Raw genomic sequence first — 27,260 nt, forward strand, 5'->3', positions numbered from 1 at the left:
ATTTTAGAAAAGGATGTAGAAACCCAACATGTTGCCAGAGAAAATATGTCCGCGGGCTTCTAGTTTGCCATTCCAGATGAAAATACCTAGGATTTGAACTTGAAATAAATAAAGACATAAATTAACTTGGAAATGACAGTGACTACATGACATATTTTTAAAATATTGGAATTTCTATAAATATAATTCTTCCTTCTCAAGCCCTCCTTTAAAAGCCCTCATTTTAAATTAGATGTACCTATGGTAAAAATATAAAATAATAAACATAAAAACATACTTAATTTTTTCCTTATGATCCAAGCACAATCTGTTTTTAGGGGTCTTTTACTTCTGTGAGTAATAAATGACAGAAGCAATTTAGTTATTCCAGACCAACTCCTTGGTGTACTCAACTTTCTAGGAGCCTTTGATGAATAATGTGTCAGGTTTTAAAGGGAAATAAGATATAATGCACTTAAATTCTATAGTATTATAGCTTCTACTAATGATCTATTTGAGAAAATAGCTCTAACATCTTAAAAGCCAATCTGTTTTTGAAAAGTCTAGGGTATATGTAGTAGCATTGCTTTGAACAGGAAACTATTCTCCTTTGAATAATGACAATGTTGCAACTACAACAGGAGGTTTGAAATTATCCTTAAAGATACTGTGTTACTTGAAAATTGAATATGGAACTAGAAAAATGATGTATCATTAGGAATCCATTTCAGCTGGCCATTCTTTCTGTATTTTACCTAAGGCCAAATGGCTATATCATGGGATTGCAGTGCTTGATCTGACAGCATTACTTCTCCCATGTGTCTGTGCAATGATTTGTTGATATCTTACTAAGCTATCACTAGAAAGTGATGTTGCCCTAAAGAAGGTCAAATGTGCAGCCAGGGACTAAAAACAGTGAGCTGCAAGGGTAGTGTGCTGCTGGGGGAAATTAAATCTTCTCCATAAAGTTACGAAAGCCATGAATGTATATAAATATTTTTCCAACAGAATATTTTAAATCCACTGATGTATTCTGCATGTATGACCCCTAGGTTTGTAGATCATTTTATAATTCTCAATGACTGTGTGACCTTTAGGCCATGCAGAATAAATACATGCTCCAAGAAGTTTTGAATGTTATATTATTTATTGTGAAAAAAAAGCAAAACAAGTCCAAAATGCACCAAAATGAGGTTCCAGCTATTTCCCTGAGAATTGGGATAATGTATATCATTGGACAAGCAGTAATTAGCACAGATAAGTTTGCATGTTCTTGGAGGTTTCTGTAAAGCAAGGAAACACACGATGGGTCAGCACTGAAATCCCACATGACAGCTTACCCTGGTTCCCTCCCTACTCTGCCCTTGGAGCCTGCCCTGCAGTTCCTGATTTTTTTCTTCAGGACTCCATTTAGAGCAGTTAGCTTAATTTCGTTGATAGGGACAGACCGAGAGCAGTGTTCCTATTTCAGGATCTTATTTTGACAGATGTTTCAGTGATCAGCCTACCATTTCATAATTTTTTTCTGAATACCTTGTTTCATCTATACCAGCACCACACCATAGCATCACCATCACCACTGTCACTGCTACCACCATCACAATCACTATCATGACCACCACCACCACTGTCACCATCACTATCACCACAGTCACCACAACCACCATCATAACCACCACCGCCACCACTGTCACCATCACTATTACCATAATCATCACCACCACCATCACGACCACCACCGCCACCACCATCACCATCACAACTGCCACTGCCACCCATTACCAACACCACCACCACCATCATGATCGTCACCACCACTGCCACCACTGTCACCACCACCACCACCACCACATCACCACCACCACCACCATCACATCGCCATTACCACCACCATCACATCGCCACCACCACCACCATCACCTCACCACGCCACCATCACCTCACCACCACCACCACCATCACATCACCATCACCACCACCATCACCGTCACCACCACATCACCATCACCATCACCACCATCATCACAACACCACCACCACCACCATCACCATCACCACCACTATCACCGTCACCACCAGCACATCACCACCACCATCACCATCACCATCACCACCACCACATCACCATCACCACTAACATCACATCACCATCACCATCACCATCACCATAACATCACCACCACATCACCATCACATCACCACCCCACATCACCATCACCACTAACATCACATCACCATTACCATCACCACCACCATAACATCACCACCACATCACCATCACATCACCACCACCACATCACCATCACCACCACCATCACCATCACCACCACCACCACCACCACCACCATCACCATCACCACCACCATCACATTGCCATCACCACCACCATCACATCACCATCACCACCACCATCACTGTCACCACCACATCACCATCACCATCACCACCATCATCACACCACCACCACCACCATCACCATCACCACCACCATCACCGTCACCACCAGCACATCACCACCACCACCATCACCTCACCACCACCACCATCATCACATCACCATCACCACCACCATCACCGTCACCACCACATCACCATCACCATCACCACCATCATCACAACACCACCACCACCACCATCACCATCACCACTGCCATCACCGTCACCACCAGCACATCACCATCACCATCACCACCACCACATCACCATCACCACTAACATCACATCACCATCACCATCACCATCACCATCACCATAACATCACCACCACATCACCATCACATCACCACCACCACATCACCATCACCACTAACATCACATCACCATTACCATCACCACCACCATAACATCACCACCACATCACCATCACATCACCTCCATCACATCACCATCACCACCACCATCACATCACCATCACCACCACCATCACCGTCACCACCACATCACCATCACCATCACCACCATCATCACACCACCACCATCACCATCACCACCACCATCACCGTCACCACCAGCACATCACCACCACCACCAACATCACATCACCACCATCACATCACCACCACCATCACCATCACATCACCACCACCATCACCGTCACCACCAGCACATCACCACCACCACCAACATCACATCACCACCACCACCACCATCACATCACCATCACCATCACCACCACCATCACATCACCACCACCATCACATCACCACCACCATCACATCACCACCACCATCACCGTCACCACCAGCACATCACCACCACCATCACCATCACATCACCACCATCACCACCACCATCACATCACCATCACCATCACCACCACCATCACATCACCACCACCATCACCATCACATCACCACCATCACATCACCACCACCATCACCACCACCATCACATCACCACCACCACCAACATCACATCACCACCATCACCATCACCACCACCATCACCGTCACCACCAGCACATCACCACCACCACCAACATCACATCACCACCACCACCACCACCATCACATCACCACCACCATCACCACCACCATCACATCACCACCACCACCAACATCACATCACCACCATCACATCACCACCACCATCACCGTCACCACCAGCACATCACCACCACCACCAACATCACATCACCACCACCACCACCACCATCACATCACCATCACCATCACCACCACCATCACATCACCACCACCATCACCATCACCACCAGCACATCACCACCACCCATCACCACCACCACACATCACATCACCACCACCACCACCATCACATCACCATCACCATCACCACCACCATCACCACCACCATCACATCACCACCACCATCACATCACCACCATCACATCACCACCACCATCACCTCACCACCAGCACATCACCACCACCATCACCATCACATCACCACCATCACCACCACCATCACCATCACCATCACCACCACCATCACATCACCACCACACCATCACCATCACATCACCACCACCATCACCACCACCATCACATCACCACCACCACCAACATCACATCACCACCATCACCATCACCACCACCATCACCGTCACCACCAGCACATCACCACCACCACCACCATCACATCACCACCACCACCACCACCATCACATCACCATCACCACCATCACATCACCACCACCATCACCATCACCACCACCATCACCATCACATCACCATCACCACCACCATCACCATCACCATCACCACCACCATCACCATCACCATCACCACCACCACCACCACCACCACCACCATCACCATCACCACCATCACAATCACCACTGCCATTACTGTTACCATCACTGTCACCACTATCACCATCATCACAGCCACTACCATCACCATCAGCATCACCATTACTATCACTACCACTACCACTGCCATCACCATCATTACCACCATCATCACTACCAACACCATCACCATCATCACCACCATCACCATCACTATAATCACTGCTACCACCATCACCATCACCACCGTCACCATCATCACCATCACTGCCATCATTATCACCAACACACTAACATCACCACTATGGTCACCACCACCATCAGTAACATTAATTCTTACCTTGATGATCACAGTGTCTTCCAAACTAGCCTCTCTGCTTCTAGCTTCTCATTCTCTCCAATCTTTCCTATGTTTTTTTTTTTGCCAGATTAATTATCCTACATCAAAGTTAGATTCATATCCCTTGCTTGTTTAAAAGCCGAAGTTTTCTTTTTCTTTTTTTTTTTAAACTGAGAGTCTTGCTATGTCGCCCAGGCTGGAGTGCAGTGACATGATCTTGGTTCACTGTAACCTCTGCCTCCCGGTTTCAAGTGATTCTCTTGCCTCAGCCTCCAGAGTAGCTGGGATCACAGATGGATGCCACCATGCCAGGCTTACTTTTGTATTTTTGATAGATACAGGGTTTCACCATGTTGGCCAGGCTGATCTTGAACTCCTGATCTCAAGTGAATTTCCAAGGACCCTCTTCATTGTGCTTTATCCACCTACAGAGGGCCCCACCTCCTGGCAGACCATTGATACCGGGGGCTTACTGCAGCTGAACCCATGGCATGCTCTTTGCAGCACTTGACTGGACCTTCTGTCTGATCCGTCAATGGTCTACTGGATGAACGACTGCCTCCCCACCTCACACCCTCTCAGTTCTCACTAACCTTCCTGCCGCTAATGGCTCCTGACCACCGCTGCCCTGACGGCCCTCACCTGGCTGATGGTGCTCATGGCTCGCATGTAGCTCTCATTCCTGGAGCGGAACTTTGGTGATGTGAGCAAGCCTGCAGGGTCGAGGCTGTCCAGGCTCCGGTTGATGGAGACTTCACTCACTGCCCTCAGGTAACTATGACTCCGGATCTGGAGTTTGGGTGAGTGTTCATTGGAGATTCTGGAAGGGAACAATGGAAGAGGTGCATTAGTCACATTCGAAAATGCAGAAAGCAATAAGATGTGGCACAATTGTTATTTATGTAGCACCCTAAATACTGGGACTAATGACATAGATGCCCTTCTATGATTACTAAACTCCCCGACAGTGTCTCAGAAGTCAGAGCTTTTGATAGGAAATCATCAAGATCTGATGACATTAGAGAGCAATTAACATTCTCCTCAACCATGAACTAATTGCCTCATTCACATTTTCCTAGCCATCCTAGGAAGCAGATAATAAGCAGCAATTATCCTGCCCTGGAATTCTGACTTGTGTAATTTGTAAAGCTTTTCTTTGTACCTATTTCTTTCCTGTGGCCATCTTTTTGTTTTTGGACTGTTTGGTAACAGTAAGTAGGTATATACCTATATCTATATTTTTATCTATCAATTTATCTTCCTTCCTTCCTTCCTTCCTTCCTTCCTTCCTTCCTTCCTTCCTATCTTTAACTCTCTAATATAGTTGAAATTGAACTTCTTGAACAGAACTTACACCTTAGCCATTAAAAAGGCATACATCTCAATCTTTATATGTAAAGACAAGTCACTACACACTTTGTACTCTTTGGATTTATTCTAGGATGCATTGTAAAATTATAAAAGTAGAAAATACTAATTGCAAATAGCCAAGCTATACAGATGTGCACAAAGTAGAAGGTGGGTCCCCCTGTCTCCCCTTGTTCCTGTCTGTAGAATTCCATACCCTTAAAAGAACTACTCATAGCAGTTTGGGGTATGTTCTTCCTCAGTCTTTCTATTCATATATAATCAATTTAATGTTAGTTATTTTATTTTATTTTAATTTTTGAAACAGAGTCTCACTCTGTTTTCCAGGCTGGAGTGCAGTGGTGTGATCTTGGCTCACTGCAGCCTCCGCCTCCTGGGTTCAAGCAGTTCTCGTGCCTCAGCCCCTGAATAGCTGAGACAACAGGCACACACCACCATGCCTGGCTAATTTTTGTACTTTTTGTAGAGATGGAGTTTTGCTATGTTGGCCAGGCTGGTCTTGAACTCCTGGCCTCAAGTGACCTGCCTGCCTCGGCCTCCCAAAGTGTTGGGATTAAAGGCATGAGCCACTGTGCCTGGCCAATGTTAGTTATTTTTAAAGTTTGTTTTCACATGGTATTAGTGCAATTTTTCTTTCTTTATTAGATTTCTTTAATTTTGGCTGTAACATTGTTCCTAATTAAATAAATTAAAGCTGATAGGGAAAAATATGTATGCCCCCATAGCTGCTATTATTTATGATCCTAGCCAGTGAAATTAGAAAATTTTTAAAAATAAGTAATATAAACATTGTAAAGAGATAAGTTTTGAGTATTTACAGATTATGTAATCAATTATCTGTAAATTAAGAGAAAATCAAATGAAAAACCATGAGAACTTTTAAGGGAAATCCTCAAGGTAGCTAGATACAAGGTAACAATACATAAATTAACAGTTTTCCATGTAACATCAAATAAAATTTTAATGAAAAAAATTCTCTTTAAAATTGCAAAACATGAAATACACAGAAATTACAAAAAAGAAACACATCAGAATTTTATGAAGAAAATGATAAAATTTATGGAAGGCAATAAGTAAGTGCTAAATTAATGCAAAAAACCCCCACAACAATTTTACTGTAAAAAAACTTAAATTTTCCCTAAATTTATCTATAAATTTAATGTAATTGCGACAAAAATCTCCATATAAATTTTACCTCTTTTCTATTTTTGAGATAGAGTCTCACTCTGTCACCCAGACTGAGTGCAGTGGTGTGATCTCGGCTCACTGCAACCTTTACCTCCTGGGTTCAAGTGATTCTCCTGCCTCAGCTTCCCGAGTAGCCGGGATGACACACGCATGCCACCACGGATGGCTGATTTTTGTATTTTTAGTAGAGATGGGGTTTCACCATGTTGGCCCAGCTGGTCTCAAACTCCTGACCTCCAGTGATCCACCCACCTTGGCCTCCCAAAGTGTTGGGATTATAGGCATAAGCCACTGCCCCATAAATCTCCATAGACATTTTATTCAAATGTAAAAAACTCATTTGACAGTTTATGTGAGGTTCAGAGCAGCATTACTCGTAACAGACAAAAGGTGGAAGCAACCCAAATGTCTATCTAATGCTGAGTAGATGAAATGTGGTAAATGAACTATTTGGCTAAAAAAAGGAATGAAGTATTGATACATGCTACAATATAGATGAACTTTGAGAACATCATGCTAACTGAAAGAAGCCTCATATTACAAAAGACCACATGTTACATGATTCTACTTACATAAAATGTCCAGAATAGGCAAATCGCTAAAGATAGAAAGTAGATGAGTGGTTGACTAGAGCTGGGTGGGGAAAGCATGGGAAGATGGTGGCATTAGGAAGTGATATCTAAAGGGTATGGAGTTTCTCTTTGCAGTGATAAAACAGTTCTAAAATTATAGTGTTGGTTGCACAACTCTGAATAGATGAAAATCATTAAACTCTACACTTGAAAAGGGTGCATTATATGTTATGTGTATTATATTTCAACAAAGCTGTTGTAAAAAATTACGTGAGTCCTCAAAATAATCAGATTTCCTTAAGGAGTTTAGAGGGTAGACTAAACTGGGCAATACTAGAGAAAGAAGGCCAGTCAAGGTGGTTGCAATGTTGCTATAATCTAAACAACGGAAAAGGGCTCAGTTGAGTATTAGTGGTAGTAGAGAAGAAGAGATAGATTTGAGAATCCACATGAAAATTAAATGTGGATGATGAGTAAGGAGGTCTAAAGGTTCTAAGAACAGCCAGAAAATAAAAATAAATAAAAAACAAGGGGAGGAATGCCCTTTATGTGATCTCAGCTATATTTTATTTTTTATTTTTATTTAATTTTTTGAGATGGAGTCTTGCTTTATTGCCCAGGCTGGAGTGCAGTGGTGTGATCTCGGCTCACTGCAATCTCCGCCTCTTGGGTTCAAGCGATTCTCCTGCTTCAGCCTCCAGAGCAGCTGGGATTACAGGAACATGCCACCAAGCCCAGCTAATTTTCGTATTTTTGTAGAGAAGGGGTTTCACCATGTTAGCCAGGCTGGTCTCAAACTCCTGACCTCAAGTGATCTGCCCACCTCGGCCTCCCCAAATGCTGGGATTACAGGAGTGCGCCACCATGCCTGGCCTCAGCTATACTTTATAGCTGCAATGATGAAAAAGGGTAGTGTTAGTAAAGGAACTGATAAATCAGTAGAATAAAATAAGGACTCCAGAAACAGAACTAAGCATGTGTTTGAATATAATGTATTGCAAACGTGGCAGTTGGAATAGGCAAGGAAAAGATCAAGTATTTAATAATGGAGTTAGACCTTTTTTGCATCCACTTGGGGAAAAATGAATTCCTGCCAAGCATATAGGTGAAAAATAATATTTTAAAAACTTAAAGTTCTCCAATACAATATAGACTATATTTTATAATCTCAATTTCCATACTTAAACAATTTAAAGAGAAATTTATCAACATTTTATGAATAAAAAAACCTATAAAGCCTTATGGAAGGCAATAAAAAGGCCTAAAGAAATGCAAAGGAATATGGTAGAGAAAGACTTTAGAAGCATCGTGGTAAACTTAGACGCCATAAAGAGAAAGGTTAATGAATGGAAGTACATAAAAATTTAAAACGTTTGTTCAGCCAAAGATCCTGTCAACAATGTTAAGAAAAATAGTGATTGAGTATAAGAACATATTTGCAGCACTAAGCAGCAAAAAGGGTTCACATGCATAATATTTAAATTATGAATAAAAAATAATGCAACCAACACAATAAAAAATGGTCAAACCCTATAAAGTGGGAATCATAAGAAAATAAATACATAAATTCACAGGAAAGTAACTTTATATATCACCAAGCATATGACAAAATGCTCCATCTCATTAGTAATTAGAGAAATGTGGATTTTAAAAAACATACATTTACACATTACATTCATGTACATCCAACTCGATGTCCTCAAATTGTAAAGATATTCCCTATATTCTAAATGTCCTCTTAGTAGCAATGTATACGATTGCATCTATTCTTAAAGCTTGTATGGAATTACTTATACATAACAGCCAAAAACCATTCTTTTTTTTATTATTATACTTTAAGTTTTAGGATACATGTGCACAATGTGCAGGTTTGTTACATATGTATACATGTGCCATGTTGGTGTGCTGCACCCATTAACTCGTCATTTAGCATTAGGTATATCTCCTAATGCTATCCCTCCCCCCTCCCCCTACCCCATAACAGTCCCTGGAGTGTGATGTTCCCCTTCCTGTGTCCATGTGTTCTCATTGTTCAATTCCCACCTATGAGTGAGAACATGCGGTGTTTGGATTTTTGTCCTTGTGATAGTTTACTGAGAATGATGATTTCCAGTTTCATCCGTGTCTCTACAAAGGACATGAACTCATCATTTTTTATGGCTGCATAGTATTCCATGGTGTATATGTGCCACATTTTCTTAATCCAGTCTATCGTTGTTGGACATTTGGGTTGGTTCCAAGTCTTTACTATTGTGAATAGTGCCACAATAAACATACGTGTGCATGTGTCTTTATAGCAGCATGATTTATACTCCTTTGGATATATACCCAGTAACGGGATGGCTGGGTCAAATGGTATTTCTAGTTCTAGATCCCTGAGGAATCGCCACACTGACTTCCACAATGGTTGAACTAGTTTACAGCCCCACCAACAGTGTAAAAGTATTCCTATTTCTCCACATCCTCTCCAGCACCTGTTGTTTCCTGACTTTTTAATGATCGCCATTCTAACTGGTGTGAGATGGTATCTCATTGTAGTTTTGATTTGCATTTCTCTGATGGCCAGTGATGATGAGCATTTTTTCACATGAAAAATCATTCTTAATAATACTAAATCCTGAGAATGTGATAAGCAACCACTTTTTGCAGCTGCACTGAGGGAGAAACCAAATTAAGACAGATCTAGAATATAACATCAAAAGTAAATCTCTTATTGCATTTTACTGTTACAAAAGATAAACACGGCTGGGTGCAGTGTGGCTGACACCTGTAATCCTAGCACTTTGGGAGGCCTACGTGGAAGGAACGCTTGAGCCCAGACCAGCCTGGGCAACATAGTGAGGCCCTGTCTGTATTTTTTAATATAAAAAAGTAGAAGAAAAAAATTATTCTAGAAATGTGCCCTATGGATCCTTCAAGTAGTGGTCAAACATGAAAATAGTTTGCCAGGTCAAGGTAATATCTTCCATGTGTTATGTGCTATTATGGTGATTCCGACTGCATCGCTTTATAATACCAATGCCAAAAATTTCAACCGACAAACAAACTGAAAAATTCATTTTCCTTTTGAGATCTTTTTTTAGAAAAAGAGAGCCGTAGCTGGAAGCATTTATAACCTAAAGTTCACTTCTCCTTAGAACTTGCGCGTTAGATGACAAATGTGTTTCTTTGGCTATTTTGCAACCTGACCCAGAGCAATGATATTGTCAACATAAATGATGATGTTATTCCAAATGTTATCAGGGCAGTGACTGGAGTGGCTGTTTCATAAATGGTGTATATTCAGAGAAGAAGTGAAAGTCCAGCATTTTGAAAAATGAGTGTCGCTGGCTGAATGGGGAAATGAGGCATCATTGCAACAATCATTCACTCTGCGCCACTCATTATGAAATAAGGCACAATTCCCAAATTTCAAAGTGAAACATCATTCAGAAGGAATTGAATAGTTCTTCTTTGGTGAGTCATTCCTGATAAAACAATACATACATTAATAACACAAAATATAAGGAAATGAACTATTTTATCTTGTCCACTTACAGAACAGAGCCCTCCGCTATCAATATAAAGGTAACTATATGCCCATGTGCTCCGGATGCAGAAACGCTCATTAAAGAAACACCAAAATAGTGCATCGATGACTTTATCTTTATCTCAAAAGAAAGTTGATCTGCTCAGAAGAGAGTGTGCATATTCAGAAACATTAACTCTCTCATGTTAGATTAATTATTTTCAATGTTGGTCTAACGAAATGACACTCTTCTTTTTCCACCCTTCTCCCTAAATTACTTATGCTTAACTTTTCCTAGCTTATCAGAACTAAAGGGAGATTTTGATTTTGTTGGGCTGGTAGGTTCCATTCATTATCATGACTTTAAAGTACAACCAATGATGGGAAGTTCTTAAGTGACAGTGAGCCAACCACACAAACAAGCTTGACCCTTTGTATCTGGAAGGCTGCCATTGCAAAGAAGAGCATGTGCAGTAATCGTCAGACCACAAAGTTTTAAACCAATGTGTCAAAAGACAAAATGACTAACTTTGTAACATATTACTGAAAATAACTTCAGATGGCTGGGATGCTTTTTCCCCCAAAGAAGGAAATGCTTCCAGGTCACGGAGTCTAATGGGAGAAATTTTGGAGGTGATGGACCATCTTATGGAGCCATCTGCACCCTAAGTTTGTTCATTTTCATGTTGTCTTCTCTCTGACTTACAAAAATATCGGAATATAAGACTCTTCCACGGGACCCAGAGGAAACATTTTATGGCCTCAGGAGGTTAATCTAACTTCATTGCATTTCAAAAATGAAAGTATTTGGCCTTGGTCATGACACTTTTATCAAATCATACTCGTAAACATTAATGGCTTAAACTGAGAGACTTTGATCCCTTGGGCTTTGGTGTGGAAAATGATACTTAGTAGGTGACAGTTCTCTGTTGAACTAGTTTCAGGGAATTAAACGCACGGCATTTTGCTAGTCAATCTGCTTTGGTAAAACGAAGTCTTTCTTTTCAGTAACCTTACCTATAATGGTTTTATAAACAGTATAGAAGTGTAACTTTCATTAAAGTTGTTTACTTTTGTAGTTGCCTCTTATTTCTACTTTATAATAATACCTGACATTTGTTACCATTTTCCAATGCCTGGCTACTGTTAATACTACCTTACAGATAAAGAAACCATGACTTTGGGAGATCACATAGTGTTGAAGGTAATTCCAATGGAAACTTGGCCCTTTAACTTCCACATTCCTATTCTGTCTTCTCCTCCTCTCCTTCTCCTTCTCCTCCTCTTCCTCCTCCTTCTTTTTTTTTTTTTTTTGACAGAGTCTCACTCTGTTGCCCAGGCTGGAGTGCAGTGGTGCACTCTCAGCTCACTGCAACCTCTGCTTCCTGGGTTAAAGTGATTCTCCTGCCTCAGCTTCCCAAGTAGCTGGGATTACAGTCGGGTGCCACCATACCCAGCTAATTTTTTGTATTTCTAGTAGAGAGGGGGTTTCACCATTTTGGTCAGGCTGGTCTTGAACTCATGACCTCAAGTGATCTGCCTGCCTTGGCCTCCCAAATTGCTGGGATTACAGGGGTGAGCCACCGCACCTGGCCAACATCCCCTTCTATTTCTTGGAGATTCCAGCCTGGATTCTCATTTGGGTTCCTCTTCCTCTAACTTGCCCTTACATGCTTTTATTCCCTAATACTTTATAATTGTTTATATTCTGTTTTTATTGTACATTCTGTTTACGGACAATCTCATCTCCTCAATGGCTTCTATTACCAACTTTATGCTAATCACTCCCAAATCTATTTGTAGTCTAGAGATCTCCTGAACTTCAAAACTGAAGTTTTAAGTAACTACTGTACATTTCTATCCAGATGTTCCACAAGTACCAAAAAATTGTCATGAACCCCAAATGAACACATACCTTTCTCCTCAAGTTTTCTTATTTTTTTAATCCACACTGAGATGAATGGCACTGAAATCTACCCAGTCAACCAAACTAGAAATCCAGAAATTCATCCTGTCTCTTTTTCTTAACTGTCCAAATCCAGCTGATCATCATATTTTCTTCTTTCTACTTCCTGTATACATTTAAATACAGTTTCTTCTCTCTCTTTCCTTATTTCCAACTTTTTGGATTTGGGGTTACATGTGCAGGTTTACTACATGAATATACTGTGTGTGATACTGAGGTTTTGGGGTACGATTGATCTCATCACTCAGGTAGTGAGCACAGTACCCAACAGTTAGTCTTTTGACCCTTGTCCCCCTCCCTCTATCCCCTCTCTAATAGTCCCCAGAATCTGTTGTTGCCATCTTTATGTCTGCATGTACCCATCTTTATGTCTGCGTGTACCCACTGTTTAGCTCCCATTTATAAGTGAGAACATGTGGCATTTGGTTTTTGGTTCCCGTGTTAATTTGCTTCAGATAATGGCTTCCAGCTGCATCCATGTTGCTGTGAAGGGCATGATTTCATTGTTTGTTATGGCTGTGTAGTATTCCATGGTGTGTATGCACCATATTTCTTTATCCAGTCCACTGCTGATGGCCACCTGGATTGATTCCATGTCTTTGCTATTGTGAACAGTGCTGCAATAAACATACATGTGCATGTGTCCTTTTGGTAGAAGGATTTATTTTCCTTTGGATATCTATCTGGTAGTAGGATTGCTGGGTCGAATGGTAGTTCCATATTCAGTTCTTGCCTCTCTCTCCTTCAGCACTTCTTGCTCTACTGCTTCCTCAGTCCAGGCTTCACCTTGATCCTCCTAACCATGCTCCTATCACGAGTCCTGTACCCTTGAATGTATCTCTCTTGTCCTGCTAGTTACTTCGACACTCTCTTACGTAGGCTCCTTGGGTGAATCCTCTTAACCACAGGAAAAACTCTAAACTGTTTACCCGATTTTCCAGTCTCCTCGTTTGCTATTTCCCCACATGATCATGCATGCCCTCACAAGCTTCATCTTTGCACACGCTGTTTCTATGGCTTGGGATGCTCTCCTTCCTCCGCTTTCCACCCACCAAACTCTTCAACTCATTTCAGCAGGTCACTGGGTGTTAGAACCTCTATTTAGGTCATTTCCCTTCAGAAGGCCTCCTTTGTTCTTCCTAGACTAAAGTCCTCCATCCGTACCCCTATAGTGGCTTTTATACTTCTCTGTTACACACTTTTCCCTTTGTTGTAATTATTAATATTTGGTTACATGTTTGTGTACTCTTCAGATTTTTGAGCTCTTAGAAGCAGAATCAATATCTCATTCATTTTTGTTACACAGTGGTACACTGGCACTTAAATGTCTTACTTTAATTACCACTAACAACCCCTAACACTTGAGTGCTTTCTTTATGCCAGGCACTGTCTTTAAATCATCTCATGAAATGAATGAGTAAATAAATAAATGAGGAGGGTAACTCAGTTGATCATTATTCTAGACCTAAAATAGTTTGCTGTAAAAAATTTTTCTTTTTCTTTCTTTTTTCTTTTTGAGTCAGGGTCTCACTCTGTTGCCCAGGCTGGAGTGCAATGGTGCAATCACAGCTCACTGAGGCCTCAAACTCCTGGGCTCAGGCAATCCTCCCATTTCAGTCTCCCGAGTAGCTGGGGCCGCAGGTGTGTGTCACTACACCTGGCTTATTAAAATTTTTTTTTGTAGAGACAGGGTATTGTTATGTTGCCCTGGCTGGTCTCAAACTCCTGGTCCCAAGTGATCCTCCTGTGCCCTGACAAAAAAATTTTTTTTGAGACAGAGTCTCACTCTGTCGCCCAGGCTGGAGTGCGGTGGCACGATCTTGTGTCACTGAAACCTCTGCCTCCCGGGTTCAGGTGATTCTTCTGCCTTAGCCTCTTGAGTAGCTGGAACTACAGGTGTGTGCCACCACGCTTGGATAATTTTTGTATTTTTAGTAGAGACAGGGTTTCACCATATTGGCCAGGCTGGTCTCAAACTCCTGACCTCGTGATCTGTCTGCCTTGGCCTCCCAAAGTGCTGGGATTACAGGTGTGAGCCACTGTGCCTGGACTTCTTTTTTTTTTTTTTTTTTTTTTTTAAATGAAATGGAGTCTTACTCTGTCACCCAGGCTGGAGTGCAGTGGTGCGATCTCGGCTCACTGCAACCTCTGCTGCCCAGGTTCAAGTGATTCTCCTACCTCAGCCTCCCAAGTAGCTGGGATTACAAGCATGTACCACCACACCCAGCTAATTTTTGTATTTTTAGTGGAGACAGGTTTCATCATGTTGGCCAGGCTGGTCTCAAACTCCTGACTTCAAGTAATCTGCCTGCCTTGGCCTCCCAAAGGGTTGAGATTACAGGTGTGAGCCACCACGGCTGGCTCATAAAGTTTTATTGTGATATAATTTGTGTACAGTACCATAAAAGTCACCCTTTTAAAGAGTGTACTTCAGTGATTTTTAGTATATTCACAGAATTATGTAATCATAATTACTACTGAATTTTAGAACATTTTCATCATCCCCCCTCCAATCTTATGCCCATTATAGTCACTCTCCATTCTTCCCTAGCCCAAATACCTCATCTACCCCTTATCTCTATGCCTTTGCCTGTTCTGGACACTTCATGTACACGTAATCATACAATCCGTGGCCTTTGGTATCTGTCTTCTTTAACTTAGCATGATATTTTCTTCCCTCCCTCCCTCCCTCCCTCCCTCCCTTCCTTCCTTCTCTCTCTCTTTCTTTCTTCTCTCTCTTTCTCTGTCTCCACTCTCCACTCTCTCTCTCTCTCTACCCTCTCCACTCTCTCTCTCTCTCCCTCTCCCCCCCACCCCCCCCTTCTCTCTCTCTTTCTTTTTTGAGATGGGTTCTCACTCTGCTGCCCAGGCTGGAGTGCAGTGGCATGATCACAGCTCACTGCAGCTTCCAACTCCTGGGCTTAAACAATCCTCCTGCCTCAGCTCCCATGTAGTTGGGACTACATGTAGGTGCAAGCCACTGCACCCAGCCCTAGCATGATGTTTTCAAGGTTCATCCATGTTGTAGCATTTATCAGTACTTCATTCCTTTGTATAGCTGAATAATATTGCACCGTATGAATATATGCCAAAATCTGTCCATTCATCAGTTGATGGACAGTTGGCTTGTCTCTATTTTTTTGGCTATTATGAATAATGCTGTAATAAACAATCATGTAAAAGTTTTTGCATCAGCACATAAAAATTTTATAGGAAAACATTTGAGATAAATGAGCAAGAAACTTTACATAGGGGGGTGGGACTTCTGGAATAACAGAGAGGAATTAGGTTAACATATTGGCAAAACTATTAAAATCAACCATTCCTGAACTAAGTAACCAAAGGCAGAGAACAAACAAACTCATTTATCCAAGAAAAACTGCTGATTTTAGATGAAAACAATGGGGTCTTTGGAGATTTAACTTGGGGATAGGCCCATTGCCCTGCCCCCCGGCGCTGGCGTGCTAGCTGTGAATAGATGGCAGCCTTGCAGCCAACAGAGGGGATGCACGCTTTTGGAGCTCTGTTGAAACCACCATCTCCAGTGAATAGTTAATATTTTTACTGGTCTCACGGCTTCCCTCGAATGCCCGGATCCCAGGGCATTGGAACTATTTGATCTGACTGGAAGCTCTGTTCTGTGGAAAAGCCCTATTCCTAGGCTGTTATTGAACACAACAAAGAACTTGACTCAAAATTTCAAAGAAAGACCTAGGGAACTTGAAAAGTTCTGATATATTGCTGAGAATCTAGAAGACTTTGTGCATGTTACAGGGATGTGTGCATGCCGAGGAAAGACCTGGGAAAGGAAAGGGCTCCATCGCTCACCTGTGGCTGACCTTGAGATCCTGTACAAGAAGGAAGTAAATGCTAAGGCTGATTTGTAAGCTGCCTGAAATTTGGAAGTATGCCTTCACATACAGTTTCCCTTAGCAAAGGTGGAAGTCTTGTTGGCTTAAGGTATTTAAGGACATATTCTGACCAATCATTGGCTGATCACTAAACTACGCTGATTTCACAGTGAACCCAAGGAAGCCAGGCTTAAACATACAGTTGTCCTTGGGAATCTTTGGGGGATTGGTTCCAGGACTCCCTGCAAATACCAAAACCTGGAGACGCTCAAGTCCCTTATGTAAGTGGTATAGTATTTGCAAATAACCTATGCATATCCTCTCATCTATTTTATTTATTTATTTTTGAGACAGGGCCTCACTCCCATCATCTAAGCTAGAGTGCAGTGGCATGATCACGGTTCACTGCAGCCTTAACTTCCCAGGCTCAGGCGATTCTCTCATCTCAGCCTCCTGAGTAGGTGGAACTACAGGCACATGCCACCATACCCTGCTAATTTTTTTGTATTTTTAGTAGAGATGAGGTTCCACCATGTTGTCCAGGCTGGTCTTGAACTCTTGGGTCCAAGCAATCTGCCTGCCTCTGCCTCCCAAAGTGCTGAAATTACAGGCATGAGCCACCGTACTCAGCCTCCTATTTTAAATAATCTCTAGATTACTTATAATACTGAATACAGTTGACCCTTGAACAACACAGGTTTGAACTGTATGGGTCCACTTGAGCACTGGTTTTCTTCAATAAACGTATTGGAATTTTTTTTTTTGAAGATTTGCAACAATTTGAAAAAAGTTGCAGACAAACTGTGGCCTAGAAATATTTTAAAAATTAAAAAAGAATTAGGTATATCACGAATGCATAAAGTATATGTAGACGCTAGTTTATTTTATAACTTACTACCATAAAATATGTACAACTATATTATAAAAGAGGGGTGGGGGGTGGCTCACACCTGTAATCCTAGCACTCTGGGAGGCTGAGGCGGGCGGATTGCCTGAGCTCAGGAGTTTGAGACCAGCTTGGGCAACATGGTGAAACCTGTCTCTACTAAAAAAAAAAAAAAAAAAAAAAAAAAATTAGCCGGGCGTGGCAGTGTGCGCCTGTAGTCCCAGCTACTTGGGAGGCTGAGGCAGGAGAATTGCTTGAACCTGGGGGCCAGAGGTCGCAGTGAGCCAAGATCGTGCCTCTGCATTCCAGCCTGGTGACAGAGCAAGACTCCATCTCAAAAAAGAAACAAAACATATATATATATATATATATATATATATATATGTATTATAAAAAATTAAAGTTTATTAAAACATATGCACATGAAAATTTATAGACCATGCATGGCACCATTTGCAGGGGAGAGAAACGTAGGCAAATGTAAAGATGCAGTATTAAATTATAACTGCTATAATTCATTGTAGTTCATATCATACTACTATAATAATATTGATTTGAACTAGATTAAGATAAGATACATATTGTAATCTCTGGAGTAACCATTATGTAAATAATTTTAAAATATTTAGTAAAGAAAACCAAAGGATTTTTTCACTAGAAAAAATATATATAACACAAAAGAAAGCAATAATGGAGGAACAGAGGCAACAAAGAGACACAGACATATAGAAAACAAATAACAAAATGGCAAATCTAAATCCTACCATAGAAATATTACATGCAAATGGATTAAACTTCCCAATCAAAAGGCAGAGATTGTCAGACTGGATAAAAAACAGAATCCAACTCTATGCAGTCTGTCAGAGACTTTCAATTCAAAGACACAAATAGGTTGAAAGTAAAAGGCTTGCAAAAATATAGCATGCAAAAAAACAAACAACAACAACAACAAAAAAAACAAAACCCCAAAAAGAACTGGAGAGGCTATACTAATTTCAGACCAAATATACTTTAGGACAAAAAGCAAAGTTAATAAAGACACAAGCGGCATCTCATAACAGCAAAAGTCTTAGTACATCAGGAAAAATGTTACAATTATAAACATATGCACCTAACAATAGAGTCCCAAAATACATGAAGCACAAACTGACAGAATTGAAGGTATAAATGAGTAATTCAACAATAGTAGTTAGACACTTCAATACTTGACTCTCAGCAAGGATAACACAATTAGACAAAATCAACAAGGAAACCGAAGACCTTGGCAACATGATCAACTAAACAGAACTAACAGATATCTATAGAACACTCCACCAAACAAAACCAGAATACATACTATTTTCAAGTGCACTGAACTATCTCTAGAATAGACCACATAATAGGTCTACATAAAACAAGCCTGAATACATTTTAGAAGATTGAAAGTAGACAAAGTATGTTCAGTAATTACAATAGAAATGAATTGGAAATTAGTAACAAAAGGAAATTTTGGAACCACACAATAATTTAGAAATTACACTAAAATTTTTTTTTTTTTTTTTTTTTTAGACAGAGTCTCGCTCTGTCACCCAGGCTGGAGTGCAGTGGCACAATCTTGGCTCACTGCAAGCTTCACCTCCTGGGTTCACGCCATTCTCCTGCCTCAGCCTCCCGAGTAGCTGGGACTACAGGTGCCCGCCACCTCGCCTGGCTAATTTTTTGTATTTTTAGTAGAGACGGGGTTTCACTGTGTTAGCCAGGATGGTCTCGATCTCCTGACCTCGTGATCTGCCCGCCTTGGCCTCCCAAAGTGCTGGGATTACAGGTGTGAGCCACCGCGCCAAGCCTACACCACACATTTTTAAAAACCGTAGGTCAAAGAAAAAGTTGTAAGGGAAATTACAAAGTGTTTTGAACTAAATAACAATAGAAACCCAACATATGAAAACTTACAGGATGCAGTTAAAAGAGTAGTTACAGGAAAATTAATAACTTTAAATATCTATGTTAGAAAAAAGAAATTATCTCAAATTAATAATCTAAACTTTCACCTTAATAGTCTTGAAAAAGAGCAATTTAAATCCAGTGCAAGCAGACTGAAGCATATAATAGGTATTATAGTGGAAATAAATGAAATGGAAAACAAAAGAAAAACAAATTAGTTGTTTTTGAACAAAAGTAGGCTCTTTAAAAAAATTAATACTTTAGCAAGATTTAACAAGAAAAAAGAGAAACAAATGATCAAAATTAGAAAAAAGGAGAGGAAACATTATGACTGACGTCAGAAAGTAAAAAGATTAAAAGAGAATACTGAAGTCAGCAACTGAGACGAAATAGAAAAAAATTCTAAAAAAACCCCCAAATTACCAAAACTGCCTCAAGAAGAAATAAAATATCTGAATAGATCTCCAACAGGTAAATAAATTTAATTTTTAAATAAAAATCTTTCCATAAATAATAGTTCAGGCTCAGATCCTTTCACTGGTGGATTATGACAAACATTTAAAGAGGTAATATCAATAGTCCACCAACCCTTCCAGAAAATAGAGGGAGAATAAATATTTCCAAACTCAATCCATGAGAGTAGTATCACCCTGAGATCAAAGCCAAAGATACTGCAAGGAGGCTGGACATAGTGGCTCATGCCTGTAATCCTAGCACTTTGGGAGGCTGAGGCAGGCAGATCATGAGGTCATGAGTTCAAGACCAGCCTGGCCAAAATGGCAAAACCCCATCTCTACTAAAAATACAAAAATTAGCCTGGTGTGGTGGCATGTGCCTGTAGTCCCAGCTACTCAGGAGGCTTGAGGCAGGAGAATCGCTTGAACCTGGGAGGCAGACATTGCAGTGAGCCAAGACCGTGCCATTGCACTCCAGCTTGGGTGATAGAGCAAGACTCCATCTCAAAATAAATAAATAAATAGTGCAAGGAAAGGAAACTACCTACTAATAGCCCTCATTAATATATACCCCAAAATTCCCAACAAAACAATAGCAAATGGAATCCCACAAAATACAAAAAGGATTACACATGATGACCAAGTCCAACATACTTCAGGAATGCAAGGTTGGTTTAGTATCTGAAAATCAATTAATATAAAACACCATATTAATGAAACAAAGGACTAAACCCACAAGATCATCTCACATAGTAGATAATGCATTTGATTAAATCCAACAGCTATTAACGATAAAGACTGAATAAACTTGAAATAGCAGAAAACTTTTTTAATCTCACAAAGGGCATCTACTAAAGACCAGCAGGGAATATCACACTTAATGGTGGAAGACTGAAGGCTTTTTCTATAAGACTGAGAGAGGGTGGGCACAGTGGCTCTTGCCTGTAATCCCAGCACTTTGGGAGGCCAAGGCGGGTGGATCATGAGGTCAGAAATTCAAGACCGGCCTGGTCAAGATGGTGAAACCCCATCTCTACTAAAAATACAAAAAAATTAGCCAGGTGTGGTGGTGGGTGCCTGTAATCCTAGCTACTCAGAAGGCTGAGGCAGAGAATTGCTTGAACCAGGGCGGTGGAGGTTGCAGTGAGCCAAGATTGCACTCCAGCCTGGGTGACAGAGTGAGACACTATCTCAAGAAAAAAAAAAAAAGACTGAGAGCAAGGCGAGGATAACTGTTCTTGTCACTTCATTTCAGCATCATTATTGGAGTTTCTAGCCAGTACAAACAGTCAAGAAACAGGAACAAAAATTTTACACAATAGACAATGTATTCAAACCTGACCAATGAAATCTGGACACTGGACAATAAGTCTCGGCTTTGTCATTAACTATTTGAAAGACTGAAAAAAATGACTTTAAACTCTTGGGATTCTGTTTTCTAATCTGTAAAATGAGAGAGCTCAAAATTTCTATGAAGCTATAATAATGGGAGCTTCAGTTTACAGTAAATCTCTTGATGATATTGATCATTATTGGCCAAAATTATTTATAGACTATTTTTATTTACAGACTCAGGGTCTAACTCAAGGCCACTTTCTGTGTGAAGCGCTCCCTAATGCCTGCACTCCAAATGAGTCTCTTCTTTTTCTACCCTCTTATGGTTGCTTTCTTGCACATCTATTATAAGCTTAACATGGATTATATTGAAGTCAGTTCTGCATGTCCTTCTTAACCTGGAAATGTGAAATTCTCAAGGGCATGAATCACACGTCCTCCATAACATCCAGCATAAGCGTCATGCATAATCGGATTAGTCATGCATATGACTCCTCCAGCATAAGCATCATGCATAGTAGGACTGCAGATGCCTGACTTTTCCTTCCTTTGTGCCAGATACTTGCATTGCCAGCCAGAGTCCCTTTTCAAATTTTACAGTTTTGCAACAACACGTTTTCCTTAAACATCAATTTTCCTTCTGTTTCTTAGGAGTGTAACTTCATAAAGGGATCCATTTCAACAACCAATGTGCCCCATCTGAAGATCTCAGTTTATACACAGGGACAACTTCTAAAGTTTAAGATACAAATTAGAGGAACAAACTCCTATAGACCCCTTCTATATTCTTGTTCTTCCTCCATAAAGGTTTGACATGGGGCATAAATGTCATCATTATTTCTGGGAGACATTGCTATTGTGAAGAGCTGTAGACTTTGGTATCTCCTAGAAGCTCAGGGTTCAGGGTAGGGTGAAAGGGAGTTGAGAGAATAATCTTGGGGATTCGGTTGATGCTGCAACTTATTATTTGCTCCATCTATATTGCTCTGCCAAAAAAAAAAAACAAAAAACAAAAAACAAAAAACAACCTGATTTGGTTGGGGATTTCTGAATGTTCAACTGGAGAAACTGTTCGAAAACCACAGGCTCACTATGTGCAAAGCCACATGCTAGAAGCTGGGATAACCCATTTTAGTTATCACATTGGCTTTATCCAAAATGAAGGTGTTGTCCTTTCCATAATAATTCATCAGACGTAGAAATTATCAACGTAAAATGCAATTCTTTCAGCATGTCAAATATGTTTATCCATCATATTTAGACTCTTGTGGCACTTGGAACTTAAATGTTCTGTCCTCAATTATCAAGGCTATGCAACATTAGATTTAAAGCAATACAGAATGAATGCTGACTATGCACGACGCTTATGCTGGATGTTACGGAGGACATGTGATTCCTGCCCTTGAGAATTTCACATCTCCAGGTTAAGATGAACATGCAGAACTGACTTCAGTGTAATTCATGTTAAGCTTATAACAGATGTGCAAGCAAGCAACCATAAGAGGGTAGAAAAAGAAGAGACTAATTTGGAGTGCAGGCATTAGGGAGAGCTTCAGGCAGAAAGTGGCTTTGAGTTAGACCCTGAGTGGTAAGACTGTCACCAAGTAAAAGTGAGCCAGACATAGTCATTCCAGATCCAGGGAGCTGCAAGGGCAAAAGCCTAGAGGCAAAGGTACAGGCAGCAGCCGGGATGCCAGACACTCAGGATGCCGGTGTATCCAAAGCTAAGCCTTTTCTGGTCAGAGGCCTATTGAAGTGTGGTGTAATGCTCTGCTGGTCAGTTTCTTCATCAAAACGTGGGCTTCCCGAGGGCAGTGACCACAGCTGGCATCACGGGAATACATCATTGTAATCCCCAATGTCAGCACAGTGTCCGACATGTATTAGGCCTCCTTATATGTTTGTTATGTAAGTGTGTGTGGGGCAGGGGTGGTAGGGTGTGAAGCCTGGCCAAGACATTGTGACAAGAGGCCCAGTGGGACTGTGATGAGGGCCTGGAGAAAATCAGGGAACTGTGGAAGGAAGACAGGAGGGGCAGCACAGGGCCAATCCAAGAAGAAGCAGTTGAGAGGATAGACCTGCCGAGCTCTGCTCCTGGGTGACAGGAGGCAAGTGGTGACACCTTTTATCTGATATCTAGAGTACAGTCAGGCCCAGGGGAATTAGTTTCTTTTTTTGGGAGCAGTAAGGAAATAATCTATCTTAATACTTCAATGTGCCTACAGAGTTTTATTGCCAGCTGGCTGGGGATACAGCAGGCAGTACAGAAAGAATTGTTTCCAAAGCATGCCAGGCAGGAGTTTTGGGCTACAGCCTGCTTTCATGATCGCAGGAGGTCTGTGTGAGAACGCAGTGCATACACATGTGGGCAAATCACTGTCCAGAACTGAACAGCAACTAAAGCTAAGTGGGGCACCTCCTTCTTCTGGTCCAGGGCTGCCAGTTTTATAAAAATAATACTTATGCATTGCCTCAAAATAACTCCTGCAATTACCTTCACTTAATTTCCATTTGCGTAGGACCAAATTGATCACCAAATCAATTACAACAATCCAGAGAAAAATGTGATTTTCTGTGGGGGGTGGTTCCCTTTAGAATAAATAGTTTTACAGCGGGAAGTTTGTTCTGGTGGATTTGGCTCTTCAATTCGTTGAACATTGGTTCATCAGTCTGAGTTTTGGTTGGGTCCGTGGTACTGTGCAAGCCACAGCTTCCTCTTTAAAACAGAGCTAACAATATCCACCTTATGGAACTGTGTGAATTTACTGCATAATAAACATCTGTCTGTCTCTCTGTCTTTCTCGTGCTCCCCCTTCACTGTGGCAAAATACACATAATATAAAATCCACTGAATTCACCATTTTAAGGGTGCAGTTCAGTGGCATTAAGGATAGTCACATTTTTGTGCAATCACTGCCACTGTCCATCTCCAAAAGTTTTTTCTTATCCCAAACTGAAACTCTGTACCCATTAGACACTAACTCCCCATTTTCTTCCCTCCCACAGCCTCTGGCAACCAACATTCTACTTTCTGTATCTATGAATTTGGTCATTGTAGGCACCTCATATAAGTGGAATCATACAGAATTTGTCCTTTTGTGACTGTCTTATATTTCTCCTGGCATAATGTCTTCAAGGTACATCACATTGTCGCATGTGACAGGATTTCCTTCCTTCAAGGCTGAGTCATACTCTATTGAATGTGATTTGGTTTATCCATTCAGCCATAGATGAGCACTTGGGTTGCTTCTACATTTTGGTTATTGTGAATAATGCTGTGATGAGTATGAGTGTATCTGTTTCAGTCCCTGCTTTCTTTTCTTTTTCTTTTTTTTTTTTTTTAAGACGGAGTCTCACTCTGTTGCCCAGGCTGGAGTGCAGTGGTATGATTTAGGCTCACTGCAACTTCTGTCTCCCAGGTTCAAGCTATTCTTCTGCTTCAGCCTCCTGAGTAGCTGGGAATATAGGCATATGCCACCACGCAGGGCTAATTTTTGTATTTTTAGTAGAGACGGGGTTTCACCATGTTGGCTAGGCTGGTCTCAAACTCCTGACCTTGTGATCTGCCAGCCTTAGGCTCCCAAAGTGCTAGGATTACAGGCATGAGCCACCATGCCCGGCCTCAGTCCCTGCTTTCAATTCTTTCAGGTGTATACCCAGAAGTAGGAATCTCTCTTTAACAGGAGAACTTAATCTTTTCTATTTCATTTCTCAGTAATTTTGCTACCAACATTTGGGGACCAACATAATAAAAACAAACCATCATTTCCCCCACCCTGAGGAGGCACTTGGTTGATAATTCAGTGCCAGTTTTAAGGATGCTAAATAATATAGTAGTACTTCAGGGACGATTATGGCCATGGCTGAAAATAGAAAAATGATACTTCTATTAGTTGGTGAAAAACAGTAATAGAATTAAAACTCAATATAATATTGTTGAGAATTGATTGTATTGCCAAGATTAAGACATCCAGAAAAACAATTTCATAAGCAGTTAGAGATTGCTGAAAGACTGTTGACAACAGTATCAGTTTATGAACCAGTAAGAAAAGAAAGAACTTTATTGCTAAGAAAGATGTAATGACAATTTAAATTGTACCAGGCAGCCCACAATAGTAATTCTTAGGAAGGGATGGAAGTAGTGACCTACATGCTGCTTTGAGCTGAATACAATGTGTTTCTTTCAATTTTGAGAGCAGATGTACGTACACAGATGCAAGCTGACACTGACAAATTGGAGCAGTTAAAGCTAGTGTAAAAGTATTTTGATAGATTTTTTTTTCCACAAATTGCTATTCAGACTTCACTTTAGGAATTATAAGAGCAACTAAAGAGAGACTCTTAAATAATTCTTTTAATGTTGGTTTTCTTCTAATCCCTATTATTAAATGCTCTATGTCTATCTGAACTCACTATCGGCATGCTGAAAGGTCACAAATAAGGTATCTCTTCTATGTAAAGGCCTTCAATGGTTCTGAACATAGCAATCATGTATCTGCCAAGCCTTCCTTTCTTTAGGTGACATGACCCTCCATTCCTCTTATGTCAACATTTCCAGGCTCTCCATAATCTTGATGACTCTTTTCTAAAGTCAGACAAATTGTCAATTTCTCTTTGACAATAAGGCACCCCGAATGATACTCCACCTTTCAAATGTGGCTGACAAGTGAGGAATACAGAATGACCATTTTCATCCACATTCTGTAGGAAATCCTGCTGGGATGCAGCCTGGGAAAGCTTTGGATTGCATGGTGTGATGGTTAATATTGAGTGTCAACTTGATTGGATTGAAGGATGCAAAGTATTGTTCCTGGGTGTGTCTGTGAGGGTGTTGCCAAAGGAGATTAACATTTGAGTCAGTGGACTGGGAAAGGCAGACCCACCCTTAATGTGGGTGGGCACCATCTAATCAGCTGCCAGCACTGCCAGGATAAAAGCAGGCAGAAGAACGTGGAAAGACTAGACTGGCTTAGTCTTCCAGACTATATCTTTCTCCTGTGCTGGATGCTGCCTGCCCTTGAATATCGGACTCCAAGTTCTTCATCCTAGGACTCTTGGACCTTCAACTACAGACTGAAGGCTGCACTGTCGGCTTCCCTACTTTTAAGATTTTGGGGCTTGGATTATCTTCCTTGCTCCTCAGCTTGCAGACAGTTTATTGTGGGACTCTACCTTGTGATCATGAGAGTCAATACTCTTTAATAAACTCCCCTGTATATATACATCTATCCTATTAGTTCTGGCCTCTAGAGAACGCTGACTAATACACATGGCCTACAATCTCATTTTTGACTTCTGGTAAGCTCTTTTTGGGTGACTTTTAGATCTTCTTTATATCAAATGATGTTAAATTATCCCAAATTTTGATCCTTTGCTTCAGTTAAAGGGAAATGAAAGGCCTATCCTTTTTTTATTTTTTTATTTTTTTTGAGACGGAGTCTCACTCTTGTTGGCCAGGCTGGAGTGCAATGGCGTGATCTCGTCTCACTGCAACCTCCATCTCCCAGGTACAAGCGATTATCCTGTCTCAGTCTCTCAAGTAGCTCGGATTACAGGCATGCACCACCACGCCTGGCTAATTTTTTTTGTATTTAGTACAGATGGGGTTTCACCATGTTAGTCAGGCTAGTCGCGAACTAC

General features: G+C 41.0%; 1 protein-coding gene across 10 annotated transcripts in view; it reads right to left on the reverse strand.

Annotated features, from left to right (window-relative positions):
• DLGAP1 (DLG associated protein 1) overlaps positions 1-27,260 on the reverse strand; it is a 988,253-nt gene that overhangs the window by 243,852 nt on the left and 717,141 nt on the right. For all 10 annotated transcript variants that reach the window (XM_030810696.1, XM_030810698.1, XM_030810695.1 and 7 more), the window contains one exon: positions 5,211-5,388. In XM_030810696.1, the coding sequence (XP_030666556.1) occupies positions 5,211-5,388 (178 nt within the window). The remainder of the gene's footprint in view (positions 1-5,210; positions 5,389-27,260) is intronic.

Source organism: Nomascus leucogenys, chromosome 4 (assembly GCF_006542625.1).
Source record: "Nomascus leucogenys isolate Asia chromosome 4, Asia_NLE_v1, whole genome shotgun sequence".
Lineage (NCBI taxonomy): Eukaryota > Metazoa > Chordata > Mammalia > Primates > Hylobatidae > Nomascus > Nomascus leucogenys.